The sequence below is a fragment of the Mercenaria mercenaria genome, chromosome 2, assembly GCF_021730395.1.
Source record: "Mercenaria mercenaria strain notata chromosome 2, MADL_Memer_1, whole genome shotgun sequence".
Taxonomy (NCBI): Eukaryota; Metazoa; Mollusca; class Bivalvia; order Venerida; family Veneridae; genus Mercenaria; species Mercenaria mercenaria.
In genome coordinates, this window is record NC_069362.1 from 55,667,541 (window position 1) to 55,685,944 (window position 18,404).

Consider the following 18,404-nt stretch of genomic DNA (forward strand, 5'->3'; position numbering starts at 1 on the left):
GCCTTGGTCCCCCCCCCCCCCCCCCCCCCCCCCCCCCCCGCCAAAAAAAATAATCTTTTATTATTTTTTTTTTTCAAATCTATCAACATGCAAAGTTGTACCATTGCCCCACCTCACTCTCCACTCAGTCATGCCCACCACCCCAATCATGCATCCCCACCCCCCACCAATTTTTTTTTCATTTTTAATTTTCCATCAATATTTTATAATTAACATGTGAAACTTTGTACCATCACCCAGTCTCCCCCCCCCCCCCCCCCCCCCCACACACGCACAAAAGTAACATCCTTAACTTTTTGTCGGGTATATTTTATACATTCCTCACCACAAGCCCCTTCGGCGGGGGATACCAATTCATCGAATTTGCTTGTTTATGACTGTCTTATCTGTTTTACAGGTACATGTTAGGATGCCACTATTTGTTGATGAAGAACCTTTTGGTTCAAGTCTCAAAACTGTTGCAGAATTTCTACAAAGATATGTCAAGTTCAAGGTATATCCTTTGTATGTAGTTTTAGCTCACCTGAGCACTGTGCTCAAGGTGAGCTTTTGTGATCGCCCTGTGTCCGTCGTCCGTCGATGTCAACAATTTGACTGTTAACACACAATTTTGGCCCAATCTTAATGAAACTTGGTCAGAATGTTACGCTCGATAAAAGCTTGGACGAGTTTGATATTGGGTCATCTGGGGTCAAAAACTAGGTCACCAGGTCAAATCAAAGGAAAAGCTTGTTAACACTGTAGAGGCCAGATTTATGACTGTATCTTCATGAAACTTGGTCAGAATGTTAATCTTGATGATTTCAAGGTCCAGTTTGAATCTGGGTCATGTAGCCCATCAGATGGTGGGCTATTCAAATCACTCTGCGTCCGTGGTCCGTGGTCCTTCTGTCCGTCCGTTAACAATTTCTCGTTATCGCATCTCCTCAGAAACTACCAGGGGGATTTTGACCAAACTTTGTCAGAATGACGTATTGGTACCCTAGTTGTGTCCCCCTGAAAATCAGACTGGTTCAACAATTTTTAGTGAGTTATGGCCCTTTGTTTATTTCTAGAAATTACATAGATTTATAAGGGAAAAGCTTTGAAAATCTTCTTGTCCAAAACCACAGAGCCTAGGGCTTTGATATTTGGTATGAAGCATCATCTAGTGGTCCTCTACCAAGATGATTCAAATTATTTCCCTGGGGTATAATATCGCCCCAGGAGTCACATGGTTTATATAGACTTATATGGAGAAAAACTTTGAAAAACCTCTTGCTCAAAACCACAGGGCCTAGGGCTTTGATATTTTGTATGTGACATCATCTAGTGGTCTTCTACTAAGATTGTTCAAATTATCCCCCTAGGGTCAAATATGGCCTTGTCCCGGGGGTCACATGGTTTATATAGACTTATATAGGGAAATACTTTGAAAAACCTCTTGCTCAAAACCACAGGGCCTAGGGCTTTGATATTTTGTATGTGACATCATCTAGTGGTCTTCTACTAAGATTGTTCAAATTATCCCCCTAGGTTCAAATATGGCCTCGTCCCGGGGGTCACATGGTTTATATAGACTTATATAGGGAAATACTTTGAAAAACCTCTTGTTCAGACCACAAAGCCTAGGGCTTTGGCATTTGTAATGTAGCATCATCTAGTGGTTCTCTACCAAGTTTGTTCAAATTATCCCCCTAGGGGCAAATATGGCCCCGCCCTTGGGGGTCACATGGTTTATATAGACTTATATAGGGAAAAGCTTTTAAAATCTTCTTGTCAATAACCTACAACATTCAAATTTGGACCACATGTATGGTTTTGAGTGACAAGATGAACCTTGACATGAGTTGACCTTGATTTTGACCTAGTGACCTACTTTCACATTTCTGTAGCTACAGCCTTCAAATTTGGACCACATGCATAGTTTTGTGCACTGAAAAAACCTTTGAACTTAACATTGACCTAGTGACCTACTTTCACATTTTAAAAGGTACAGGCTTCAAATTTGGACCACATGCATAGTTTTGCGTTCCGAAATGAAATTTGACCTTGATTTTGACCTAGTGACCTACTTTCACATTTCTCAAGCTACAGCCTTCAAATTTGGACCACATGCATAGTTTTGTGTACCAAAACAAACTTTGACCTTTACATTGACCTAGTGACCTACTTTCACATTTTTGAAGGTACAGGTTTCAAATTTGGACCACTTGCATAGTTTTGTATACTGAAATGAACTTTGACCTTGAGATTGACCTAGTGACCTACTTTCACATTTCTGTAGCTACAGGCTTCAGATTTAGACCACATGCATAGGATTGTGTATCGAAACAAACTTTGACCTTGACATTGAGCTAGTGACCTACTTTCACATTTTTGAAGGTACAGGCTTTAAATTTGGACCACATGCATAGATTTGTGTTCTGAAGTGTAATTTGACCTTGATTTTGACCTAGTGACCTACTTTCACATTTCTCAAGCTACAGCCTTCAAATTTGGACCACTTGCATAGTTTTGTTTACCAAAATAAACTTTGACCTCAAGATTGACCTAGTGATCTACTTTCAAATTTCTCAAACTACAGCCTTCAAACTTGATGCACATGCATAGTTTTGTGTACAAAGAACTTTGTCCTTGAAATTGATCTAGTGACCTACTTTCACATTTCTCAAGCTACAGCTTTTGAATTTGGACCACATGCACAGTGTTGTGTACGGAAATGAAATTTGACCTTGAGCAAGTCAATAAGTCTTGAAATTTGGAACACTCAAAAATGGCACATTGGTTGGCGCCAAGATCACTCTGTGATCTCTTGTTGAAGGTACAGGCTTCAAATGGACCACATGCAAAGTTTTATGTTTCGAAATGAAATTTGACCTTGATTTTGACCTAGTGACCTACTTTCACATTTCCCAAGCTACAGCCTTCAAATTTGGACCACATGCATAGTTTTGTGCACTGGAGAAACTTTGACCTTGACATTGACCTAGTGACCTACTTTCATGTTTCTGAAGGTACAGGCTTCAAATTTGGACCACTTGCATAGTTTCATGTTCCGAAATGAAATTTGACCTTTATTTTGACCTAGTGACCTACTTTCACATTTCTCAAGTTACAGCATTCAAATTTTGACCACATGCATAGTTTTGTGTACCGAAAAAAACTTTGACCTTGACATTGACCTCTTGACCTACTTTCACATTTTTAAAGGTACAGGCTTCAAATTTGGACCATGCATAGTTTTGTGTTTTTGAAATGAAATTTCACATTGATTTTGACTTAGTGACCTACTTTCACATTTCTCAAGCTACAGCCTTCAAATTTGGATCACATGCATAATTTTGTGTACTGAAATGAACTTTGATCTTCAGAATGACCTAGTGACCTGCTTTCACATTTCTCAAGGTACAGGCTTCAAATTTGGACCACATGCATATTTTTGTGCTCTGAATTGAAATTTGACATTGACTTTTACCTAGTACCTACTTTCACATTTCTCAAGCTGCAGCCTCCAGATTTGAAGCACATGCATAGTTTTGTAAACTGAAATGAACTTTGACCTTGAAATTGATCTAGTGACCTACTTTCACATTTCTCAAGCTTCAGCTTTCAAATTTGGACCACATGCATGGACCACATGCACAGTGTTGTGTACCGAAATGAAATTTGACCTTGATTTTGACATTCAGCTAGTCTTGAAATTGGAACACTCAAAAATGGCTCAGTGGGGGGCGCCAAGATCACTCTGTGATCTTTTGTTCAGTATCTGTACCTTTTTCCAGACCTATGTTTGCCTTGCATTATGTATTTCCACGTGTTTGTGCTACAAAACAGTAAAAATAGTTCAAGTTTATCATAGTTTTGAATCTTTATTATGCCCCCCCTTCGAAGAAGGAGGGGTATATTGTTTTGCAGATGTCAGTCGGTCTGTCGGCCGGTCTGTATGTAGACCAATCTGTTTACGGATGATAACTCAAGAACGCTTGGGCCTAGAATCATAAAAGTTGATAGGGATGTTGGTCATCACCAGCAGATGACCCCTATTGATTTTGAGATCTGTATGTCAAAGGTCAAGGTCACAGTGACCCTGATTAGTAAAACGGTTTCCGGATGATAACTCAAGAACGCTTGGGCCTAGGATCATGAAAGTTGATAGGGAGGTTGATCATCACCAGCAGATGACCTGTATTGATTTTGAGGTCAGTTTGTCAAAGGTAAAGGTCACTGTGACCCTGAACAGTAAAACGGTTTTCGGATAATAACTCTAGAATGCTCAAGCTTAGGATCATGAAAGTTGTTAGGGAGGTAGATCATCACCAGTAGATGACACCTATTGATTTTGAGGTCAGTATATCAAAGGTCAAGGTCACAGTGACCCTGAACAGTAAAATGGTTTCCGGATGATAACTTAAGAACTCTTGGGCTTAGGGTCGTGAGTGTTGATAGGGAGGTTGGTCATGACCAACAGATGACCCCTATTATTTTGAGGTCAGTATATCAAAGGTCAAGGTCACAGTGACCGGGAACAGTAAAATGGTTTCTGGGCAATAACTCAAGAACGCTTAGGCCTAGTGTCAAGAAAATTGATAGTGAGGTTGGTCATGACCAGTAGATGACCCCTATTGATTTTGAGGTCATTAGGTCAAAGGTCAAGGTGACATTTGCCAGGAATGGTTTCTGATCTTCTTGTCCAGGGCCTAGGGCTTTGATATTTGGTATGTAGCAAAATTTAGTGGTTCTCTACCAAGATTTTTCAGATTATTTCCCTTGGGTCAAATATGGCCCCATATATCAACATATTCTATGCTTTCGTCAATGTTACAGAAAAAAACTTGCTTGACCTTCCCTAATGAACATCCGGTCTAGAGGTCATGGCAGTGTGCACATGTTTGGCGAAATGTAAACAAACAAAAACAGAATAAAAAAAAATCACCTTTTTACAATAAAACTCGAAATTATGAATGAAATTCATCTTGTATATGATTTTTAATTTGAAATCGTACATTGGTCTGCATCTGTTCTGTTCATTTTATTCATTTTGCACATTTATGCTGCATTTTCACATTTTAGCGAACACGTGTAGTAAAATGACGATTGACATACATTTTCACATTTGCCAATCAGAATGGTTTTGTAATCTAGAACGGAACTTCACCAGGGAAGTTCAAGCAAGATTTTTGTGTAACGTTGAAATAACTATAAACTATGCGTTGTTTTTCTAAGATAAGATGTATTGAAGAAATGTGACAGGTACACAATGGAAGATAAATTACTTCTTGTTTGATATCCATAGTACACATTTACGGAATGTGTGCTTTAGATATAAAATGCGCGATTGAAACGGGTTAGTATATTTTTCCCTTCATGACCATGGTTCTTATAGAATACATAGGGGCAGGGTATAACATGTACAGAGGCATTTTCTTTCTGGTCTGGCGCCAGTGTACTGAACTGTGATAAGAGTGAAGATTAATCTGTATAGATAAATCAGCAGTCTTTAATAGACTAGCTGAATGTTAATAGACTAGCTTAATGTCTGACGTACGTCGCACGCTATTTTACACATAGGCGATTTCGAGATACATGTTGAAGTGTATGCAGCTATTTAAATTATGAGTAACTGACGTCCGTGTATGTTTTTACTACAGTGATTAAAAAATTTAAATTCCATTTTTTCCCGTTTAATTTTTAGAGAATTTATAATCGTAAAATACATAAAAAATCGAATTTTCATTAACAAAAATTACGAAAAATGTTAGTACGGCAGTCGGTTTTTTGACGATAAATCTGTCAATTTTAAAGATATCTGGACAAAATAACCAGCAGATGACATTGAATTTTGCCGCGCATCATTCAATGCGTTTATTTCACGACATTTCCGTATTTATTCGCTTTAACAAAACCTTGACGGCTTTTCCTACAAGCGTTACGCTCGTCATCCTGGTGCGTATTTATTCAATTATTCCGTAATAATTTATCGGAAAAAATACCAAAACTTATACTTTCATAAAATGCATACATTAACAATTATGTACATGTTTAAATCAGTAATCATTAACAAGTATTAAACGACTACGGTATATTTTAAAAAATTACATACTGAAAATGTTACGTCAGAAAGTCCATTTCAAAAGTGAGTTTCCCCATTTTATGCGAGTTATTATTGAAAGTTGGCATTGATCTTTATAGATGGCTAAAAGTGCATTGTATGAACTTTCTAAAGATATCTGACTTATCTTGTTAGTATAAAACTTTCATGAACCATCATTATGTGAAAAAAATTACATCGTTTACAGTAAAGCTTCAAATAACGTTACGTCGTATAATTTCACTTTGCTGTACATAAAAAACGCAACGTTTTTGATAATTTTATTAGCTCGATTTCCATTAGATAACTTTAAAGTATTTGGTTCATTTTACAAATTTGTGACGCATATTATAGATATTTTTATCTTTCTTCTATATTTTCAGTATCTTCGAAATAATTTATTCTGAACATTGTGCCTAGAAGTAAACTTAAAGTATGAACGTCTCATCTATGATAATTTGAACAAATCAGTTTTACATTTAAATCTAAGGTCCAGTCCAAAAAAAAATAATGTTCTGTAAGAAAATTGTACTGAACCTATAAAGAAAGAGAAAATTGCATGGCAAGCGTCATTTTATTTGATGTGCCACGAAAATGGAAGTATTTTTAAATTACTTTCTCAACGAATTTATATTACATATTCCTACAGACCTACCATCTATGAACTAATCAAATGTTCTGTTTCCCGTTTAGTTTTTCATAAAAAACAGTGTTGTAAGTGGTAATTTACAGGTCTATATGAATGCATTACATTCGAGGAATTGTAATACCGTGATAAAATTAAGGCGATCAGTTAGCCTACGAAGTTTAAATAAATAAAAGTAATACTTTTTATCTACACTTCAGTTAGGACAATTTCATTTTGCATTTTTGCTCGGAGTCGATTTTACATGATTTTTATCATATCATATACGCATATGCATGTATGTATCATAATTATACAGCTTTCAAAAGTAGAACAGTCACTCTTGGATACTTTTCTAATATAATAAATCAAAGAGGGTAAAATATACTTTTATTAACCAGGTTTTCAACGAAAACCTGAGTTATTAGATTGGGGTAGATGTTGGTCGGGCGGGCGGGCGGCGGCGGCGGCGTCAAACTGGTGTTTCCGGTCAATAACTTTTGTTTCGGTAAAGATATTTGAATAAAACTTGGTATGTATGTAGCTTATATCAAGACAAAGGCTGGGATTGATTTTGGGGTTTCTGGGGTCAAGGTCAAGGTCACTGTTACTTAAAATAGAAAAAGGGTTTCCGGTCAATAACTTTTGTTTCGGTAAAGATATTTGAATAAAACTTGGTATGTATGTAGCTTATATCAAGACAAAGGCTGGGATTGATTTTGGGGTTTCTGGGGTCAAGGTCAATGTCACTGTTACTTAAAATAGAAATAGGGTTTCCGGTCAATAACTTAACTTAGGAATGAGCTATCATGATGAAACTCGGTGTATAGAAAACTTATATAAAGTTGTAGCTTGGGATTGATTTTGGGGTTTCTGGGATCAAGGTCAAGGTCATTGTTACTAAAAATAGGGTTAGGGTTAGGTTAGGGTTAGGGTAAGCATATCTTTTACATGCATGGAGGGATTTTGATTAAAGTTGGCACAATTGTTCACCATCATGAGACGGAGTGTCATGCGCAAGAACCAGGTCCCTAGGTCTAAGGTCAAGGTCACACTTAGAGGTCAAAGGATACAAGAATGAAAACTTTGTCCGAAGCATATCTTCTTCATGCATAGAGGGATTTTGATGTAACTTGGCACAATTATACACCATCATGAGACGAAGTGTCTTACGCAGTTCCCTTCTTTAGAATTACTTCCCTTTGTTGTTACTATAAATAGCTTATATTGTAACTTTTTCATTACTAGACGTAGGGAAAAATCGAGACCACTTTTCTGTATTACAACATGCATGTTACATCCAATTTTGAGGTGTATTTTGACCAATCTCTACCTGGTAAGGATTTCTGTGTGGACTTACAATTTTTTTTTTTTTTTTTTTTTTTTTTTTTTTTTTTTTTTTTTTTTTTTTAAGATTAACTTCCCTTAGTTGTTACTATAAATAACTTATATTGTAACTTTTTTATAATTGACCGTAGGGAAAAACCAAGACCACTTTTCTGTGGTACAACATAGTTGTTACTTTCTAATTTTAGGTGTATTTTAAGGTATCTCTACCTGGTAAGGAGTTTTTTTGTGGACTTAGAAAAACAAAAGAATTACAATGATTACTAAACAACCACAAAATTAAAATTACATCTGCAAATACAGGTGCTAGAGTAAAGAAATTTGCTGTGACAGGCGTATATTGTGACATTCTGGCACTCTTGTTTATTCTTATGAAAAGTGTTGAAAACCTGGTTTCGTGGCATTGCCGCGTTTCTTGTGTTCTAATGAGCACACAAAAAGAATAAAAATCATTAGGCACAGTCACGGTGTCTTAACTGATAAATTTCAAATGAAGTCTGCTTCGTCCGCAGTCCCTCACGCACATAGTCACACAGTAACTGCTCCCTCGCGTAGGTCATTTTGCTGGTTTTTTAAAATTTATGTTATACAGCAGTAATTCGGTCAAAAATATGCTTCCGCAGTGTAGCGTAGTCGTAAAGATCTCTAATAAATGGATTTTTTTTTTCATTTTAGCGCATTTGCGCGTAATCCCGGGAACAAAAAAAGAGGATACCTTTCATTATTGTTTTTTTCTTTTTAATTTTTTATTACCCCAAAAACGAAAGTACATAGTTTATTCTGCGGATCGCTTTCTGAAATGCGGCAGTATGAGGGTACTTATCTTCAGTTGACTTGTATTCCACTGCAAACTTATCAACACCCTTTTTTTTTTCGTTTTCTTAAAGCATATTCATAAATGTCTTTTTGGAAATAGGTCTATAACGGAGTGAAAAACTAGAACCTGTATCAAAAAGGACCTGAAGCAGCTAAATTGTATATTAAATTTCTTTCATAAGCATATAACCTAGATTAATGTATGTTTTGACATACTTATCTTTATATATCATTCCATTGTTGTATATTTCGTTTGCTAATATAAAATTCGAAAAAGTTCGTACACAGCTTAGTGTCCGAATTTAACTATAGCCGTCCAATTTTTAGTGTTTCGTTTTTTTTCGCTCTATTTTTCCCGGATAAATGTGCAAATTGTGTATTATTTACTGCGGTAATAATAATAGGTATTGTCCGTAAGTATTGACATGGCACTCATTAATCTTCGCCAATATTTTCGGGCGTTTTCGTTATTTTACGTGATATTCGTGTCCTGAAAATATCTAGATTTATCAAAATAATCAATTTAGAGAACCAATGGCACAGTGGTGTAGTGGTAAGCTCTCCGACTTGGAAACACGTTACTATGGGTTCGAATTCTTTTCTAACCATTTTTCGAAATATGATTCCTTGTGTTTGTATTTGAATCTATGATTATATATTTTTCATGAAACATTGCATTTTGTGTCGCTAACAAAAATTCATTGAATTGTCCGTTGAATGAATGAATGAATGCTTGTCAGGTCCTGAAGATTTTAAACAACATTTTGTATAACTGTTTTATGTATGTAGAAGAACGGTAGTCAACAGTAGAGTATTTCGTTGATAAATCATGATAAGTGTGACAAGTTTCCGTCTTTTACAGATAAAAAAATGGGCAGACAGAGGGCTCGAACACTCAACCCTGAGTTTACTGGCAAAACGCTTTGTCCGCACAGCTATATCTGCACATGATACTTGACGGCTTTTCAATAGTTATATCGTTGTTTGGGTTCGGACACCGAAAATTTATTTACGGAAACATACGGAATATTCGTGAGTGCCAGGTCAATACTTACGGACAATATAAATGAATATACATAACAAATAATGAAACGCAACATTCAATCGACCATTCAATCCATCCGCGTGTCTTTTGGCAGTCGAATAGCCGATGAGTATGCACGAATTCATGACCTGTTGGTAATTACTTACTCGATCATTCATTTAGTCAGCCTGAAAGATTTGTTCCTTCAGTATGTCCGTTTATCTGTCTGTCTTACTAGATATAATGTCGGTCAGTATCTATACGTAGTTGATACACAAATGTTATGAATTTTGTCAATGATTACTCTATCTTATTGATATTTACACAAATGAAGTGTGGTACCCCCTCCCCACATCCGCCACCCCACCCTTGTCTGAGCATTGCGGAGAGGCGAGAGTGGTACCGCCAAAAAAAAAAAACGGCCACTTGAACAGAAACGTGAACGCTAGATGCAGAACTGTGACTAGTATCGGATGTGAAGTTTCAAGGTTGTCCGTACAAATATAAAATATAAAAAGCTGATTTGACATTTTTATGCTTTACATGTATTTTGAATAGATATAAAGAAATCATCAAACTTAGATACCGAACTATGTTTTTTTCCTGCTTATAATACGCGGTCTTTAATAAAGACAATAAACAAAATTTAATCGATAACGCCGTTATTTATTAATTTATTATGATAGTGCACACAATGTCTATAGATCTATGTAAGTTTGTCCAAAGCACTGAGATTATTAAACTTTTTTTTAACAGTTTATTTCATTTTGAGCACGAAACATTTTTCATTTGTAGTGTCGCACATGATGTGAATAAAAAAGGTGTTATTTAAACGGTACTAAAGCTGGTTCAGAACTGGTTATAGGGCCTAAATAATTTCTTTATGAAATAATAACTTCCCAATCGTTGTTTAACGTAAGATAACACGTCTTTTGATTTCTTATGCATACGAATATATGAGCCGCGCCACGAGAAAAACAAACATAGTGCGGTTGCAACCAGCATGAATCCAGACCAGCCTGCGCATCAGGATCCATTCTGTTCGCTAACAGCTTCTCTAATTCCAAAAAGCTTTGAAAGCGAAGAGTATGGATCCCGACCAGACTGAGCGGAAGTGCAGGCTGGTCTGGATTCATGCTGGTCGCAAAAGCACTATGCTGGTTTTCTCATGGCACAGTTCATACTAAGTGATATATTGTTTCGCATCATAAGAAAGAAAAAATCGGGTTATCCTATGATAAATCACACTTGCGAATTTGTTATTTCGATTCTAACAAGACATACTAGTATTAACAGTGTTAGAAAAAAAGGTAACTACGTTTTACGCCTGTGCTACGCACCTGGATCGGATGACGTCACTGCACGCACAGGATTATCGCAAAATAACCGTTGTCTGATTTTTTTCTATTTGTACGGTTATTTGTTGGTCGTGTTAGAATTAAATTTTTGGTGTTTTTTAAACAAAGTCAGAGTACAAAACTGAATTTAGCATGAAAAAAGTTTTAAATCCACAGGACCTGTTATATTCTTAAATGCATACAAAATTTCTAAAATTAACTGCTTTACGGTTTAATGAAAATATTTTTTTTCAAATACTTTCGTGCGACAGCACTGCCTCTTTGTCGGTTATAATCATCCTGATCACTGTTGATGCTAGGTTTGTTAACGTCTGGAAGTTGATATTTATGTTTGCGATCAACACGGTACAACATGATAAAATTAATTGCAGTTTAAAATGCATATATATTTAATTTGAAGAAACGGGCGGTAATAATTAATGATAAAAACATAAATAACAAAAAGAAAAAGATAAAATACAGTAACAATGTGTTCAAAGCAATAACTGTAAATTACGATACCATTAAAGAATATGCAGATTTATCTCAACGCATGTTTTGCTATTTATTTTCTCAATTAGTAATTTGTACGTCAAACTGACGTCAAAATGACGTTACGCATTTGTGCAAAATAGCGTGCGACGTACGCTATGCTTTCTAAACTTAAATAACATAGTATTTGAAAATACAAACATTTATGATAAAATATTAAGACTGTATATTATGCAATACTGAAACTATGTATTATGTAATATTATGTTGTAAAAATCCAACTTTACAACACATGAATTACTGCTGGAAAGTCAACATACATTCATATTTTTGACAGTTCATGAACTTCTGCTCCCCTGCGAAATTTCAAGAACAGTTCAAGAAAAGTTTATTTACTGTTCAAGAATTAAGTTCAAGAATTGTACCAGAAGTGTTCTTGAAATGTTAACATTTTACAAATTCTAAGAACAATGTGTTCTAGAGTTCTTAACAACAGTTCTTCAACAGTTCAAGAACACAAGTTCTTGAGCTGTTCTTGAACAGAAGTTCTTCAACTGTTTCTAAAAAGTGCCTGAAATTGTCCGATTTAACATTTCTTAAATAGTGCTTGAAATGTTCTTGAATACTAAGAACTGTTTTTAAAAACTTTTCAAAAACAACTAGAGTTCTTGAAATGTTCAAGAACAGAAGACACTTCAAGAACCTGAATAATAATAATAATAATAATAACTTTATTTTCTGAAGGTTACATACTAAGTGTACAAATACAGATCATGTCGGGTAAAAAAATAGGTCACTAGGTCAAATTAAAAGAAAAGCTAGTTTACACTTTAGAGGCCATATTTATACCATATCTTAATGAAACTTGGTCAGAATGTTAATCTTGAAGGTCTTTAGGTCAATAGGTCAGGTGAGCGATACAGGGCCTTCATGGCCCTCTTGTTTAAAATGAATGATAATTACAACACAGTAATTACTTATTTAATATTCAGTTACCAAACCCTTCCTTGCTATAGTATGATAAATGTTTGAAATCATGCTTTAAAGAATGTTTTCTCACAGAGGTGATGCTTTTTAGCTCATTGTTAGAAATTTCCATTTTGACTGGTTGTAAAACACTGAAATAAAATACTGGCACAGGTAGCTGAATGTTATTGTTAATGACTGGATCCAATAGAAAATGGTTCATGAAATGTTTATGATTGTTCTGTAACGGACTTGGGTTTATAATTTAATCATTCTTCAAGATTTTTTTATGAACTAAATAAATTCTTTAATTGTTCATAAATTATTCATGATTTATGAATTCCATGTTCTGACTGGTTTACATCCACCTCATGGACAGTTCAAGACTAATAAAGATTCATTATAAGTTCATGATAATTTCATGATGACTTCATGCATGCTTCAATAACTGTTGCAGGGCTTTTTATGAACTGAATAAAATCTTGATTTGTTCATAAACTGTTCATGTTTTATGAAATTACCCCATTATGTTCTTATTACAGACAAATCAAGAACTACCAAGGATTCATTATAAATGCATGATAAATTCATGATGTACACCAAACACACTTCAAGAACTATATCTGATTCATTACCAGTTCATGATTAATTCATGATACACTATGACTGTCATATAGTACATCATCAGTTTGTGAACAACAAAGGACAGTTATTTTCTAGAAGTTCATGAACTTGTTCATGAATAATTCATGTTTGGCTTGAAATGTTCTTGATTTCAAGAACTACATTTCGCAGGGGATATAATGGGAAAACCTTGTTAAAACTCTATCTGCTACATTTTGGACATTATCTTCATTAAACTTTTTCAGAATGTTTATTTTTACGAAATCTAGGTCAAGTTGGAAGCTGGGTTATTTGAGGTCAAAGCCTATGTCACTATATGTAGGTCAAGTCATAGAAAAGCCTTGTCTCTAGCTCTCTGCTCTCTAGAGGCCACGTTTTCTACTTGATCTTCATAATACTTTGTCAGAATGTTATTGTTTCGGCGTTCTCTGCCAGCTGTTTGTTTGTTCATCCTTCTATCCATCTGTCTGCCCAAAATTGGGAATGCATAATTCAGAAAGTATTTTAGCTAGAATTACCAAACCTCACATTATGATTAAATATTTACATTTTGTCTATTCTTTTCCATTCAAAATTATGAAAACTTACGTGAACACTTTAGTGATAATGGGCCTCTATTTTGACGATGTCCGCATATAGTCAGGGAGAATGTTCCTTAGATGATGTTGCAGTTGTTTTGTCTGGTGAACAGGATGAAGCTGATTTTAATGTTAAATACAACAAAATATATGCATTTATATTATAACCTTGTTAACTAATGGAAAGGAAATATAATGTCAATACAAGAAATGAGTCTGCTTTTTTTTGGAGTTCATGCGAAATGAACGACAGGATAGGGTTGGCAAATTAAAAAAAACATGTATAGCGAGTGTGATTCATGGATTTGCCATCCTTTCCTGTCGTTCATTTTGCATGAACTCCAAATATATTTTATTGCTTAATTAGCACAATCATGACCTTCGCTCACATTTAATTTTAGCCCCCTTGACCCAGTGAAAGCTGGTCTTCTTTAAAAATTGTTCAAAGAATTGAATTCCATACAGAACTCTGGTTGCCATGGCAACCGAAAGGAAAATCTTTAAAAATCTTCTTGTCTAAAACCACAAGGCCTAGGGCTTTGATATTTGATACATAGCATCATCTAGTGGTTCTCTACCAAGATTGTTATGTCTCCCACCACATGGTGGTGTAGGAGACGTATTGATTTACTCCAGTCTGTGTGTGTGTCTGTCTGTCTGTCTGTCACAAAGCTTGTCCGCACTCTAAGTTGAACATTTCTCATCTGATTTTCACCAAACTTAAACAAAATGTGTTTGACCATAAGACCTCGGCCAAGTTCGATAACTAGCCAAATCGGTCCTGGCGTATTGGAGTTATGGCCCTTGAATTACCGAAAAATCGGCCTTTTTACTCTTGTCCGCACTCTAAGTCGAACATTTCTCATCCGATCTTCACCAAACTTGAACAAAATGTGTTTGACCATGAGACCTCGGCCAAGTTCGATAACTAGCTATATCGGCCTAGGCATTTTGGAGTTACGGCCCTTGAATTATAAAAAAATCGGCCTTTTTACTCTTGTCTGCTATCTTAGTCGAACATTTCTCATCCAGTCTTCACCAAACTTGAACAAAATGTATTTGGCCATAAGATCTTAGCTAAGTTCGATAACTAGCCAAATCCGCCCAGGCAATTTTGATTTATGGCCATTGAATTACTGATTGGATCCACTCGTCCAGACCATCTAATTGGATCTACTAGTCTAAACCATCAAGAGAAACTAGACATTTTTGATAGGGGCAGTTGTGGGAGACATGCGCTTTTCTCAAAAGCATCTAGTTCAAATTATTCCTCTAGGGCCTGCCCTGGGGGTCACATGGTTTACATAGACTTATTTAGGAACTTTTTTGTCCAAAACCACAGTGACTAGGGCTTTGATATTTGGTCTGTAGCATCATCTAGTGGTCCTCTACCAAGAAATTATCCCCTAGGGTCAAACTGCACCGGGGGTCACATGGTTTATATAGACTTATATAGGGAAAAGCTTTGAAAATCTTCTAGTCCAAAACCACAGGGCCAAGGGCTTTGATATTTGGTATGTAGCGTCATCTAGTAGGCCTCTACAAAGATTGTTCAAAGATCCCCCTAGGTTCAAATATGGCCCCACCCAGGGGTTTACATGGTTTATATAGACTTGTATAGGAAAAAGCTGTCTAAATCACAAGTCCTAGGCCTTTGATATTTGGTATGTAGCATTGCATTCTGGTCCTCCACCAAGATTGTTCAAATTATTACCCTTGGGTGAAAAGAGGCCCTGCCCTTGAGTTCCCTAGTTTTACATAGACCTATATAGGCAAAAACTTTAAAAACCTTCTTGCCTGAAGCTGCAAGGCCTAGGCCTTTGATATTTTGTATGTATCATTGCCTTGTTGATCTCTAACAAGATTGTTCGAATTACGCCAATTAGGTAAGAGGCCCTGCCCCAGGGGTCATTTGATATATGAGTTATATAGGAAAAAGTACTTAAAAATTATCAGATCATATTTCCTAGACTGTTTAATAATAATTAGCTGATAATCCAGGGTGATAAGGGGTCACTCGACTGTGACTTTGACCTACTGACCTTCTTTCTTTTTTTTGTCGAGTCCGCTTACGGTGAGCTCGATATAGTCATCACTTTTGGCGGGTCGGTATATGTGCGTCTAATTTTGTCCAGACCGTAACTTTGACATGCTTGGACCAAGCTTGTTTATATTATTCATGAATGTTTACCTCAATGAGAAGGCGTGTCATGCGCAAACCACATGTTCCTATCTCAAAGGTCAAGGTTACAGTTGGAGGTCAAAGGTCAAATTGAAGTTTGTCCGGACCATAACTTTGACATGCATGGACCAAATTTGTTTATGTTTGGCATGAATGTTTACCTCAATGAGAAGGAGTGTCATGTGCAAACACCATGTTCCTATCTCAAAGGTCAAGGTCAAAGTTGGAGGTCAAAGGTCAAATTGAAGCTTGTCTGGAGAATTTCTTCTTCATGCTTGGTGAGATTTTGATGTAACTTTGGCATGAATGTTCACCTTTATGAGACGGAGTGTCGTGTGCAAGAACCAGGTCTAAGGTCAAGGTCACACTTAGAAGCCAATGTCAGATACAAGAATGACATTTTCTGGAGCATGTCTTCTTCATGCATAAGGGGATTTTGATATAACGTGGCACATATGTTCAACACCATGAGGCAACCTTGTTTTTATTTTTAAAATTACTTCCTTTTGTTGTTACTATAAATAGCTTATATTGTAACTTTTTTATTACTGACTCTTAGGAAAAATTGAGACCACATTTTCTGTGGTAAAATATGCACGTTACATCCAAATTTTAGGTGTAATATGACCTATCTCTGCCTGGTAAAGAGTTTTATGTGGACTTATATTATACAGTTTACACCAGTCAGTATTAATTGTCTATCTTTCATTTCCAGCTCTGAACATTCTAATAATTTGAAAGCCAATACAGATTGAGGCAAGTTCATTTTAAACTTTTCTGTCTTGTTATACAGTTTCTCAAATTCTGTAACATAGTCTTCCATTGAAGACACTTCTGAATCTGTCAAATTCAACATAAGCTTCATAAGCTTCACTAAGTTCATCTTTTTTGAATATTTTGTCCAAAAACTCTATCAGCTTGGTAACACCATCATCTGCATTCAACACATCAACTGTTATTTCACTGAACACTTTATCTCTAACTGAGTTTTGTCCTTCTGGAAGTGACAACGCTATTGCCAAGCCCATTTTCTTCTTCTCTAGATCGGTTAAATCCTGCCAAACTTTAATCTCAACTTTAATCCACCTGCTGTAGGATTTTTGCGCTGTAAATGCAGGTGGAACTTTATAGTTCAAGGATGACGCCATGATGTACGCTATTTCTGTTCTTACACTACACACACTGATACAGTTTTAAATTGGTAAGTCACACACTGAGAAAGTTCACATGCTATTCATGCCACTATTGACACTCTCTTAAGTCCTATAAACCTCGCTCTGCTACCATGTAAAATGGTCGAACTTTGCTAACACATTATTCTTTATTGATTACACTTTAATGAAGGCTCCAGCAACTGAAACGATACATAACAAAACATATACATTTAAACATATATTCACATAATATAAACTATAACACGGGGGTCAAATTGACCCTGCCCCATTTGATTACTTGATTGTACATAGAAAAATCTTCAAAAATTTCTAAAAATAAATCAGAAGGCCTAGAGCTTAGATATTTCACATGTAGCATTGCCTAGTGGACCTCTACAAAATTTGTTCAATCTTGACCCCCCCAGGGTCAAATTGACCCAGCCCCAGGGTTACTTGATTGTACATAGGGAAATCTTCATAAATTTGCTAAAAATAAACCAGAAGGCCTAGATCTTAGATATTTGATATGTAGCATTGCCTAGTAGACTTCTACAAACTTTGTTCAAATCATGAACCCCGGGAAAAAATTGGCCCCGACCCAGGGGTTACTTGATTGTACGTTGGAAAATCTTCCAAAAAGTTCTAAAAATCATCAGTTCGACATTTGAAAGATGTAGTTCATATTACTCAGGTGAGCGATCCAGGGTCAACATGACCCTCTTGTTACTTAGAACTTCAGTTCAATTTTGATTTTTTTTTCACCATATCTTGGTTGTTACGCAGTGGATTTGATTCAAACTTAAAACAGTTGTTACACATAGTCAACCGCATCATATGACACAACGTTCATAGTGTTGGCACCAAAATGCCATGAGTTATGCCCCCTTTTTACTAGAATTACAGGTTCAGGTTGTGATGCATTTTTGCTTATCTCAATTATTACTAAACAGATTTGATTTAAACGTAAGATAATTGTTCAGCATTATAAGCAACATGATATGATACATGATGCATTACTTTTGCAAAACATTTTTCATAGATAATTTCACTTTTTAGCTCACCTGAACTTTGTTCAGGGTGAGCTATTAGTATAGGCGGAAACTACGGCGTATGTCGTCTATCGTCATTCGTTCATCATTCTATGTCCTGTATCAACATTTTTCTTAAATATCTTCTCCTTTGAAAGTAC

At 35.9% G+C, this 18,404-nt stretch overlaps 1 protein-coding gene across 4 annotated transcripts in view; it reads left to right on the top strand.

Moving 5' to 3' along the window:
* LOC123563994 (protein N-terminal asparagine amidohydrolase-like) overlaps nucleotides 1–18,404 on the top strand; it is a 175,187-nt gene that overhangs the window by 51,536 nt on the left and 105,247 nt on the right. For 3 of the 4 annotated variants that reach the window (XM_053536648.1, XM_045357232.2, XM_045357233.2), the window contains exon 2: nucleotides 398–493. The exons of the other annotated variant lie outside the window; for it this stretch is intronic. In XM_053536648.1, coding sequence (XP_053392623.1) covers nucleotides 410–493 — 84 coding nt within the window. In that variant the 5' untranslated portion in view covers nucleotides 398–409. The remainder of the gene's footprint in view (nucleotides 1–397; nucleotides 494–18,404) is intronic. 4 annotated transcript variants of the gene reach the window in all.